Here is a 12,823-nt window from a genome sequence, read left to right on the forward strand (position 1 = left end):
CAGCTGCAGAGAGGTATTTGGGTGTGCGAGACTTGACATCAGAAGAGTTACAGGGAGTGTTAAGTGATGATGTCCCATCATCTCAGGTTGAGGGCATGAGGTAGGAATGAATATATTTAAATAGTGGAGTGGGTGGTGTTAATTATTAATAATAATTTTGAATTTGTGAGTGTAGTGTTAGATGGTAGGGTATTTCTTAATTTTATTTTATTTTTCAAGCAAAATATAAGGGAGTTGTACACCAGTCTAGTAGGTGGCGGTAATGCAACAAATTGGATGTCAACCGCTGTTAAACCTCATTGAAGAAGAGGAAATGCCAGGGCCGAATTATTGTCCCAGTCTGCCCCTTCCCGGGGCTCACACAGCAAGTAGAGTGAATGCGCGCGCATTCTCTCGCGCAGCCATCCAACCCTTCCCCCGACTCTAGCACACTGCACAGATACTCCAGACAATTTGGCAGTCGATCTCATCTCTGAGGAACTGAGCGGTTGGAGGACCCGAGAAAAGAAACACCCGGTTTGCGTCCATATGAGGAGCCACTGACCGTGGGAACGATGATAATCACGAATCCTTCCCCGGACAGCAGGACTTAAAACCTGCAGTCCCACTGCTCAACCCTTCCCATTTATTTCCACATTGTAGTAGAGATACGGACCTAGTGACATTTTAGTACCATCTCCCCTGTACAGCCTATTTTAACCCCTTACATTGAGCTGACAGTATCTTGGGACGATGTGGAAAACCGGTCTTCTTCTCCTCTTTTGGGGACTATTAACGTCCAGTGAACTCCAGCAAGAAGAAACGGAGCCGGAGCGCCGAAGTCAGCCACGGTCGGGGAAGTTGGATTTTGGCTATGTGCCTCAGGGAGTTTACCAAACCCTCGCCTATTACGAACCTGGAGTAATAGGGATACTGTTCCACATGGTGCACGCTTTTCTATACGTCGTGCAGCCCAACCCGTTCCCCGAAGGTAAGTCATCGTTAGTGCAATGTTGTTTTGATGACCATTGAGCTGTCCCATAAAATGTCATAAGAATACACCGTAGGTAACTAGCTAGCTAGCTCCAACTCATTATAAGTGCCGCGCAGTGAAGCACTTACTCCTCGTTAAGCGTCAACACTGTCATTGTCGTTTGCAAAGTTTGGCAATTGCAAGATAAAATATTCTGTATGACACATGCGTGCCGAGATGTTCAAATCATCGCAGAAAACATTTGACCTTTTATTTGGCAGCTGTGAATATGTCACTGGTTTATGCAAAACATGCCCATCCAATGCGTAAAATTGTGTTTATTTGCATCATATTTCTACATTCTTGTTGTGCTTTTAATGTACCCATGCACATGTATGTGTCCACAGCCGACAGTCTACTTGAAGGGAGTATTTTGCCTATGGTGTACTGCCTGTGTCAGTATAATTACAATTAAACCGACCCCTTGCTGACTGTGTGAATCATGTGGTCACTGGTCACTAAATAGTCTCGGCACACAATCCACGAGAAAATTCCAAGCGCCAATGGGGATGAAATGGGTTGAACGGTGGACCGTTGATCCAATTTAATGCAATTAGGCCTAACTTTCCATATACTCAAATAAGGTGTATTTAAAGTAAGTATTGGGTGGTACCTTGAATTGAGGGGTTGGTAGACAAGACTACCCCATCTCTGTGTTCATAATCAATTGGTAAATCTGGAGATTAGGAGTGGCTCCCTGTGTCACAGATTTAACTAGGTAATCCCATAATCTGGAATGCCATATGTTGCTGTGCTTTTAGTTTCAAGGGTTGTCAGAGGCATTAGTTGATATATGGCTCAAACTCACTTACACAATGGAATGTTCAATTTGTTCATTGGATATCATTGTTGGGTTCTATTACACAAGTTGAAATCCCATGTTAGAGATAGTGGGGTTTGTATTGTAAAAACTGGCTATAGCAATTCTTCTGGACAGTGCATTAAAAATGTTCCATGAATGCTACATTTTCTTACACCGAAATTAATTATATGACCATTATTAGACAATTATTATTATTAGACAATACATTTTAGACATCCAACCATATTACTGTAGGGGGTTTTATTATTAAAAATGTATCCTATGCTTAATATAAACCAGATAGCCTCAGCTGTATAGTCATATGTCTGCCAATTAATTGGGACATTAAAATGCACACATGGAGATTTAGCATGATAATCCAGTGATCTGTCAGGCCTATTTTGATTGGAAGGGACAGGCTGTTTTGGAGAAACCCTGTGGGACTTTCAGGGCTACACTGTACCAACCCCTAATGCATCTCCATAACACTGTGACTGCCATAAATCATCATACTACAGTGGACCATTTTCAAAGAAAAATTAAGCCTATTGGACCACATCTGATTTCTTAATGCATTCATATAAAATGTATTAAATACCTGTTCCCTTAAATTAATTTATTGGTGCGCCACGGCCCCCAAATCAACAATCAGGGCTGTAAACTCCCAAAATATCCCATTTGAAACCAATAGAGGCCAAATAATTAGTTCAGGTGGGAGGCAACAGAACTACAGGTAGGTGCATTGCACCAAAACCCCTAGTTTCAGACTTCTAATTATCCTTACAGACTCTAGCCACTTCCATGCCAGTCGGAAGAACTTAAGTGTTTTATCGCTAAACACTCAAAAGCTAGTTTCTCCACCGACAGTGGGATAAGAGGAACCATGGGGTGTTAACAACACTCGGTGGATACTAGAGATCCTGACTGCCAATGTGTCCAGCCTGATACATGCCATTAAGTTATCCTGACACTCACACCTCACCATTGCCCCAAAAAATAAGCAATGAAATCAGTTAAATAAATAAACAATTCAAATACAATTGCACTGTATTGCCCCCAAACACCCTGCCAAAAAATAAGTAATGAAATAACAAAACAAAAAAATTGCAATCAATACACATTTATAGTAAAAATACACAATATCAAGACATTTGTATAAAAAAAAAGTTATAAAGGGTAGTAAAAACAAGAGGGTAATGTTCTCTGTGTGTGTATACAGTATGTAATGGTGGGTGAGTGGGAGTCGGTGCAAAAAGTTGAGAAGCAGGTGTGAAGAGTTTGTGAAAAGTATTTGGTCAAATACTTTGTATTTGCCTCATAAACATTTACATTTTAATATTTTAGTAATTTACAAGCTCTTATCCAGAGCGATTTACAATTTGTGCATTCATCTTAAGATAGCTAGGTGAGACAACAACACATCACAATTGTATCATGTACATTTTCCCCCAACAAAGTATTTATCAGCAAAGTCAGTGCTAGTGGGAAAAGAGAGGAAGATACTCTTCAAAGAGGTAGGGTCTCAGATGTTTTCGAAAGATGGGCAGGGACTCTGCTGTCCCGACTTTAGGGGGATGCTTGTTCCACCATTGGGGTTAGGGCTGGGCGGTATACTGTATTTTACTATATACCGGTATTGATGCATGGACCGGTTTGGGTTTTATTTGAATGGTTGGTTTGTTAAATGTGATGTGCCGTGTGTAACGTGCATTTTTATACTTTACACCGCTACTTGAGTCATCCGTCTCTGCTCTCTCTATGCCGCTTTCCACACAGACCTAGCCCCACCCCCTGTCACTCAAGGAGCACATTTGTTGTTGCTTGACCACAAGACACTTGTGTTCAGTCTGCATGGTCAATGCAGCACATGCAATAATGTTGATGACAACGATGTTGTTTCCACTTTGCTTCTTAATATAAATCCACAAGCGTTCTATAATTTCACTATTCGTTTGTTTCTTTCATCTGAAAACAGCTAGTTTGTCTTTTCTTAGCAAGTTTGAGCTAAATTGTGTTACCCGCTAATGCTAATCGCTAGTTAGCTGGCTAGCTAGCTAATACATGTATTGAGTCAGAGCAAACGTAGCTAGCTAATACAGCCTGATACTAGTGCTGGTGTAGGCCTAAATCAGCATGTTGTTTGTGCAACAGTATCTTCTAAATCAAAGAGGAATAAGTGAAGCATTAATATGTTGGCTACATGAAGAAACATTTAATGTAGCCAAAGATTATAGGGTCCCCTAGGAAACTGACCATCACTTTGGTTCCTACCCTGTCACAATAACGCCTCCCTGCCATTTTCATTCGTTGTCATGTCAAACACTGTATTCAAAGTGCCAACTATTATTTATATTCTAACTATAGAATAAACATCCTATTTCCATGATTCCAACAGTTCACCCAAGTGTTTTCTTCTAAATCGCAAGTAAAATTGCAATTGCAACATTTGGTAAAAAATAAGGCCTTGTTTTTTTGCACATATTGTGCAGCCCTACGTGGCAGTGTGGCAATTATCTAAAATGAGTGCAGGAAATGCAGAAATTGATGGAAATGCAGGAAAGTATTTTAGGCTTAAGTTTAATTGAACAGTATAAAACAATCAGAATGGAAAAAGCCCCATTGAAATCACTTAGAATGTATGTATTGCCACCGTAGGGTGACACACTACTCAAAGCAAATTTAGAACTTTTATTATTAAAAAACATAAAATACGTCATACAGTAAAAAAAAAAAAAATACTGTGATATGATATTTTGGCCATATCGCCCAGCCAGAACAGAGAAGAGTTTTGACTGGGCTGAGTGGTAACTGGCTTGCCGCAGGGGTCAGAGGGCTAAGAGACCAGAGGTGGCGGAACAGAGTGCTCTGGTTGGGATGTAGGGTTTGAGAATAGCCTGAAGGTAAGGAGGTGCTGTTCCCCTTGCTGCTCCTTAGGCAAGCACCAGGGTCTTGAAGATGATGCGAGGTGGAGCTTGAGGTGGTGGGCCGACATCCAAGCTGAGATGTCTGCCAGGAACGCAGTGATGCGTGTCTCCACCTCAGTGTCAGAAGGGGGAAGGAGAAAAGTAGTTGAGTGTCAATGAGAACAGAGGAGAGAGAGTCAGTTTTGGCAGAGCGTAGAGCCTCCGTGACACAGAGGAGAGTGGTCTCAGTTGAGTGAGCCGCCTTGAAGCCTGACTGGTTAGGGTCAAGAAGATTGTTCTGAGAGAGATAACAATAGAATTGGTCAGAGACAGCACGCTCAAGTGTTTTGGAAAGAAAAGAAAGAAAGGATACTGGTCTGTAGTTTGACGTCAGAGGGGTCAAGTGTTGATTTCCTGAGGAGGGGAGCGACTCTGGCCATCTTGAAGTCAGAGGGGCCGCAACCATGGGTCAGGGATGAGTTGATGAGGGAAGTGAGGAATGGGAGGTCACCAGAGATGGTCTGGAAAAGGGAGGAGGGGATGGGGTTAAGTGGGCAGGTTGTCGGGTGGCTGGACATCACTAGTCGCAGGATTTCATCTGGGTTAGGGTTCATCTGGAAAGAGGGGAGAAAGAGGTCAAGGCGTAGGGTAGTTATGTGTGACTGGAACCAGTGGACACAGTAGGCTGAGTGAAAGAGTTGTGGATGTCGTTAACCTTTTTTTCAAAGTTGTTAACAAGGTCATCCGCAGAGAGGGAGGGGGAGGAGGTCAATAATTAAGGAGGGAGGAGAAAGTGGAGAAGAGTTTCCCAGGGTTGGAGGCAGAAGCTTGAAATTTAGAGTGATAGAAAGCGGCTTTAGCAGCAGATACAGAGGAAGAGAAGGTAGAGAGGAGGGAGGGAAAGGATGATAGGTCCTCCGGAAGTTTAGATTTCCTCCATTTCCGCTCAGCTGCCCGCAGCCCTATTCTGTTAGCATGCAGTGAGTCACTCAGCCACGTAGCGGGAGGGGAAGGTCGGCTGGGAGGAAAAGGGACAGTGAGAGTCAAAGGATGCAGAAAGGGAGGAGAGTAGGGTCGAAGAGGCAGAGTCAGGAGACAGGAGGGAGAAGGATTTAGTAGAAGGAAGAGAGGATAGGATAGAAGAGGAGAGAGAGCAAAATTATCTTATGATTGGGTAGGGGCTGAGTGGGTTGGGTTGGAGGAGAGATGGAGAGAAAGGGAAACAAAGTAGTGATCAAAGACATGGAGAGGGGTTGCAGTGAGATTAGTAGGCGAACAGCCTCTAGTGAAGATAAGATCAAGCGTATTGCCTGCCTTGTGACTGAGAAAGGGTGATGTCAAAAGATGAAAGGAGTGGAAAGAAAGAGGTGGAAATAAATAAATTGAAGTCAGGCGCCGGGAGGAATTTATCAAGGTGTCAAGCTCATTGAGGAACTCTTCAACCACACCTGGTGGGCGATAGATGACAACAATGTTAAGTTTAAGTGGACAAGTGACAGTGACAGCATGGAATTCAAATGAGGAGATAGACAGGTGAGAGAGGGGGGAAATACAAAATCCACGTAGGAGAAATGAGTAGCCCTGTGCCACCGCCGCGATGACCAGATGCTCTCAGACTATGAGAGAACACATAGTCAGATGAAGAGAGAGCAGCTGGAGTAGCAGTGTTTTCTTGGGAAAACCATGTCTCCGTCACGGCCAAAAAGTCTGGGGACTGAAGGGCAACAGACTGAGATTAACTCATAGGCTGAGATGAGTTCCAAACGCTACCAGAGACTAGGAATACTACATGGGTGGTGCGCGCAGGGTACAATAAATTAGAAGGATTACAGCCACGGGTCTGTAAAACCTACAGGGAGAGGAGTAAACTGGAATGGGAAACACACAAACTTGCCAAAGCTGCAAAAGAGCAAAATTATATCATCAGAAAAGAACTAGGTAAGATACTCAAGTGAGAGAGTGGTGGGAGCCTTCCTCGAACAACTCGGCAGAACAACGTCTTTGTTTCGGCGACAACACCACCACTTGACAATACCGCTGCTTACAGTTGTCGCTGAAAAAACAGGGGAGACTGAAGTACTAGCACTAAATTCCTAGCAGAGGTGAATACAGACCTCCCAGCACTGATACAACACACCTACAAATTAGCAAGACTGTTACACAAGTAGGCCTAAAACTAATCCAAGTCCACAAGTACTGAGCAATCAGACAGTGCGTAGGCTACTAGGTAAAAGACAGCACTTAAATTAAATTGCCCTATACCAACAGCTACTTATTGAATCCAAAAATGTACTTGTTGCTCTTGTAAGAGTTGATCACCTTCCAAACTATAGATGACGCACTAAGACTGGGGCCAAGTTAGGCTCCTTAAATAGTCAGGGAAGACAGGTAAGGCCACTCCCTCTTAAAACACCCAACAGTTACCAAGGGCTATTACACAAATTGGTCTGAAACTAATCCAAGCCCACAACGGAAAAAAAGACATCCTTGCTGCACTTGTAAGAGTTGATCCCCTTCCAAACTATAGATGTTTGGCAGATGACGCACAAACAACAGGTGTAGACTAACAGTGAAATGCTTACTTAAAGGTTATTTTGCAACAATGCAGAGAAAAAGAAAAAAAGTGAGATGTTCTCTCATTTGTGTCTGGAAGTAGCCAAAGTTAGCCAGTTAGCTTTGCTACATAAGACCGAATCGAGCCGGTCGGTCACATTTGCTATATTTTATTGGCGTGCCTTTTTTTCATTTGATTGTTTTAAGTGTGTTGCTATTTTAAATGCACTTCAAATAAAGTTTGAAATGAAGTTTGATTTGAGGACAATAGACAAGGTGTTAGAGGCTGTTAGCGTGTGTAAACATCCATGACCTCCCAGAGCCGACAAATCAAGACTGGTCAAGCTCTGTTTTTATTCTGACTTCTCAATAATGCTTCTTAACATTAAAGATATTCTGACTTACACGTACACACTCGGAAACAGGCCATTTTACGTAGTGGTTGGGATCGAGCCCACCACACCTAAGTAATGATAGCACATTAGAGTAAACCATCATGGCTGTGGCACAGTCTTTTCTCTTGGTTACATCATTACAAACTGGTGCCATGACAACTGTAAGAGACGATTAGGCTTAGGTCCACAACATTCATCATTTTGTTGTGATTTATGGAGTAGCCGACATCACACAGCTGAACTGCAAGATGTTACCATTCAGTTGTTAATGACAGCTTTTCTCCACTACCCACCAATCTGTAAGAGCTGTTATTAGCAATCTAGCAACAGTTGTCAACTTAATAATATGCCACTTAGCAGACGCTTTTATCCAAAGCGACTTACAGTCATGCGTGCATACGTTTTTGTGTATGGGTGGTCCCGGGGATCGAACCCACTACCCTGGCGTTACAAGCGCCGTGCTCTACCAGCTGAGCTACAGAGGACCTCGTCTATCACTTCCACACACTCATGCAACCACAGTGCTATCTGACACATATGGCCATACACATACACATGCACAACACCCACACATAATCACACAGCAATAGAACCTGTACAGTAAATGGCTCATTCATGTTGTCAAATTTCTGTCATCCCATAGGTGCCTCCATTTGCTGTCATTTCAAACCATTTGACTTATTTTAATAGAACTGTTATGTAACATAAGTCACTAAACTTAAGACAAGATGTGAATTACATCGTCTTATGCAGTTTCTACTGTCATTTTGAGTCTGTTGGTGTGAGACTAGGCTAGGGGGATTATGCTAACTACAGCCATGAATCCTGGTTGGAAAGTGCTCTGTGACAAATAGAAGGTTTTCTCATTAACGGCTCAATTCGCCACGTATGTTTGCAATCCCCTCTCCCAGAAGTAGCTATGACAGGTGTAATATTGACTCCGTGGACTGGACACAGCAATTTGGCTAGAAACAGTTGCCAGGGAAACACACACACCGGCAGGCAGTGTAGCCGATGTATTTTAATTTCCCTAATTTTGCTCTACATACATTGCCTTTGGAAAGTATTCAGATCCCATGACTTTTTCCACATTTTGCTACGTTACAGCCTTATTCTAAAATGGATAAAATTAAAACAAATCCTCAGGAATCTACACACAATACCCCATTATGACAAAGCGAAAACATGTTTTTGAGAAATGTTTGCACAAAAAACTGAAATACCTTAAGTAAGTATTCATACCCTTTGCGATGAGACTCGAAATTGACCTCAGGTGGATTCTGTTTCCATTGATCATCCTTGAGATGTTTCTACAACTTGATTGGAGTCCACCTGTGGTAAATTCAATTGATTGAACATGATTTGGAAAGGCACCCACCTGTCTATATAAGGTCCCACAGTTGACAGTGCATGTCAGAGAAAAAAACAAGCCATGAGGTTGAAGGAATTGTCCGTAGAGCTCTGAGACAGAATTGTGTCGAGGCACAGATCTGGGGAAGGGTACCAAAAAACTTATGCAGCAGTGAAGGTCCCCAAGAACACAGTGGCCTTCATCATTCTTAAATGGAAGAAGTTTGGAACCACCAAGACTCTTCCTAGAGCTGGCCGCCTGGCCAAACTAAGCAATCGGGGAAGAAGGGCCTTGGTCAGGGAGGTGACCAAGAATCCGATGGTCACTCTGACAGAGTTCCTCTGTGGAAATGTGAGAACCTTCCAAAAGGCACCTAAAGACCCTCAGACCATGAGAAACAAGATTCTCTGGTCTGATGAAACCAAGATTGAACCGTTTGGCCTGAATGACAAGCGTCACATCTGGAGGAAACGTGGCACCATCCCTACGGTGAAGCATGGTAGTGGCATCATCATGCCGTGAGGGTGTTTTTCAGCGGCAGGGACTGGGAGACTAGTCAGGATCAAGGCAAAGATAAACGGAGCAAAGATGAACTGCGGCGAACGTTCACCTTCCAACAGGACAATGACCCTAAGCACACAGCCAAGACAACGCAGGAGTGGCTTCGGGACAAGGCTCTGAATGTCCTTGAGTGGCCCAGCCAGAGCCCGGACTTGAACCCGATCTAATATCTCTGGAGAGACCTGAAAATAGCTGTGCAGCGACGTTCCCTATCCAACCTGACAGAGCTTGAGAGGATCTGCAGAGAAGAATGGGAGAAACTCCCCAAATACAGGTGTGCCAAGCTTGTAGCGTCATACCCAAGAAGACTTGAAGGCTGTAATTGTTGCCAAAGGTGCTACAACAAAGTACTGAGTAAAGGGTCTGAAAACCTATGTAAATGTGATATTTCCGTTTTTTTATTTTTATGAATGTGCTAAAATTTCTAAAAACCAGTTTTTTCTTTGTTATTATGGGGATTTATGTAGATTGATGAGGAGGGAAAAAACGATTTAATAATTTTTTGAATAAGGCTGTAACATAACAAAATGTGGAAAAAGTCAAGGGGTCTGAATACTTTCCCTTGACTTTTTCAAAATTTTGTTGACTTACAGCCTGAATTTAAAATGGATTCAGTTGAGATTTTGTGTCATTGATCTACACACAATACCCCATAATGTCAAATTATGTTTTTAGAAATGTTTAAAAATTAATAAAAAATGAAAAGCTGAAATAACTTGAGTCAAAAACTATTCAACCCTTTTGATATGGCAAGCCTAAATAAGTTCAGGAGTAAAAACGTGCTTAACAAGTCATAATAAGTTGCATGGACTCACTCTTTGTACACTAATAGTGTTTAAACGACTACCCCATCTCTGTACCCTAAGACGAGCAGTGAATTTCAAGCACAGATTCAACCAAAGACCATGGATGTTTTCCTACGGTTCGCAAAGAAGGGCACCTATTGGTAGATGGGTAAAAAAAAAAATATGCTGACATTGAGCATGGTGCAGTTATTATTTTACATTTTGGATGGTGCCAATACACCCAGTCACTACAAAGATACAGGCATCCTTCCTAAGTCAGTTGCCAGAGAGGAAGGAAACTGCTCAGGGATTTCACCATGAAGCCAACAGTTACAGAGTTGAATGGCTGTGATAGGAGAAAACTGAGGATGGATCAACAACATTGTAGTTATTCCACAATACTAACATAAATGACAGAGGAATCCTGTACAAAATAAAAAAAATCAAAAACATGCATCCTGTTTATACTGCAGAAAATGTGGCAAAGAAATTAACTTTTTCTCCTGAATACAAAGTGTTACAAATCCAACACAACACATTACTGAGTACCACTCTTCATATTTTCAAGAATGCTGGTGGCTGCATCATGTTATGGGTATGCTTGTCATCGGCAAGGGAGTTTTTTTAGGATGAAAAGAAACATAATAGAGCTAAACACAGGCAAAATCATAGGAAAGCCTTGTTCAGTCTGCTTTCCAACAGACACTGGGAGATGAATTCACCTTTCAGCAGGGCAATAACCTATAACACAAGGCCAAATATACACTGGAGTTGCTTATCAAGACAACATTGAATGTTCCTGAGTGGCCTAGTTAAAGTTGACTTAAATCGGCTTAAAAATCTATGGCAAGACATGACAATGGCTGTCTAGCAATGACCAACAAGCAACTTGATAGAGCTTGACACGTTTTTTAAAGAATTATGTGCAAATATTGTACAATCCAGGTGTGCAAAGCTCTTAGACTTACCCAGAAAGACTCACAGAGGTGAAAATGATCGGAGAGGTTGAGGGTAGAGGAAGTTCAGGAGTAAAAACAAACAAAATAGAATTATTGTAAAATTGACTGTGTCCATAAATTTACATAGTATGTATAAGCTGGAAGTAGAGGCCTAAGCATTGTTGTTCACTAGTTTAGGAAAGGGGTGGTGGGGTTGGAAAGTAATAAAGGGAAATATAGATTTTTAAAGGATATGTATATGTATATGTGTATGTATATGTATGTACAGTGGGGAAAAAAGTATTTAGTCAGCCACCAATTGTGCATGTTCTCCCACTTAAAAAGATGAGAGAGGCCTGTAATTTTCATCATAGGTACACGTCAACTATGACAGACAAAATGAGAATGTTTTTTCCAGAAAATCACCTTGTAGAATTTTTTATGAATTTATTTGCAAATTATGGTGGAAAATAAGTATTTGGTCAATAACAAAAGTTTCTCAATACTTTGTTATATACCCTTTGTTGGCAATGACACAGGTCAAATGTTTTCTGTAAGTCTTCACAAGGTTTTCACATACTGTTGCTGGTATTTTGGCCCATTCCTCCATGCAGATCTCCTCTAGAGCAGCGATGTTTTGGGGCTGTCACTGGGAAACACGGACTTTCAACTCCCTCCAAAGATGTTCTATGGGGTTGGGATCTGGAGACTGGCTAGGCCACTCCAGGACCTTGAAGTGTTTCTTACGAAGCCACTCCTTCGTTGCCCGGGCGGTGTGTTTGGGATCATTGTCATGCTGAAAGACCCAGCCACGTTTCATCTTCAATGCCCTTGCTGATGGAAGGAGGTTTTCACTCAAAATCTCACGATACATGGCCCCATTCATTCTTTCCTTTACAACAGTCGTCCTGGTCCCTTTGCAAAAAAACAGCCCCAAAGCATGATGTTTCCACCCCCATGCTTCACAGTAGGTATGGTGTTCTTTGGATGCAACTCAGCATTCTTTGTCCTCCAAACACGACGAGTTGAGTTTTTACCAAAAAGTTATATTTTGGTTTCATCTGACCATGTGACATTCTCCCAATCCTCTTCTGGATCATCCAAATGCACTCTAGCAAACTTCAGACGGGCCTGGACATGTACTGGCTTAAGCAGGAGGACACGTCTGGCACTGCAGGATTTGAGTCCCTGGCGGCGTAGTGTGTTACTGATGGTAGGCTTTGTTACTTTGGTCCCAGCTCTCTGCAGGTCATTCACTAGGTCCCCCTGTGTGGTTCTGGGATTTTTGCTCACCGTTCTTGTGATCATTTTAACCCCACAGGGTGAGATCTTGCGTGGAGCCCCAGATCGAGGGAGATTATCAGTGGTCTTGTATGTCTTCCATTTCCTAATAATTGCTCCCACAGTTGATTTCTTCAAACCAAGCTGCTTACCTATTGCAGATTCAGTCTTCCCAGCCTGGTGCAGGTCTACAATTTTGTTTCTGGTGTCCTTTGACAGCTCTTTGGTCTTGGCCATAGTGG

General features: G+C 42.3%; 1 protein-coding gene across 21 annotated transcripts in view; it reads left to right on the forward strand.

Moving 5' to 3' along the window:
• Window positions 1-417: 417 nt before the first annotated feature.
• LOC121535357 (prominin-1-A) overlaps window positions 418-12,823 on the forward strand; it is a 135,236-nt gene continuing 122,830 nt past the window's right edge. For all 21 annotated transcript variants that reach the window (XM_041842414.2, XM_041842405.2, XM_045205339.1 and 18 more), the window contains exon 1: window positions 418-970. In XM_041842414.2, the coding sequence (XP_041698348.1) occupies window positions 733-970 (238 nt within the window). In that variant the 5' untranslated portion in view covers window positions 418-732. The remainder of the gene's footprint in view (window positions 971-12,823) is intronic.

The sequence above is a fragment of the Coregonus clupeaformis genome, chromosome 2 (assembly GCF_020615455.1).
Source record: "Coregonus clupeaformis isolate EN_2021a chromosome 2, ASM2061545v1, whole genome shotgun sequence".
Taxonomy (NCBI): Eukaryota; Metazoa; Chordata; class Actinopteri; order Salmoniformes; family Salmonidae; genus Coregonus; species Coregonus clupeaformis.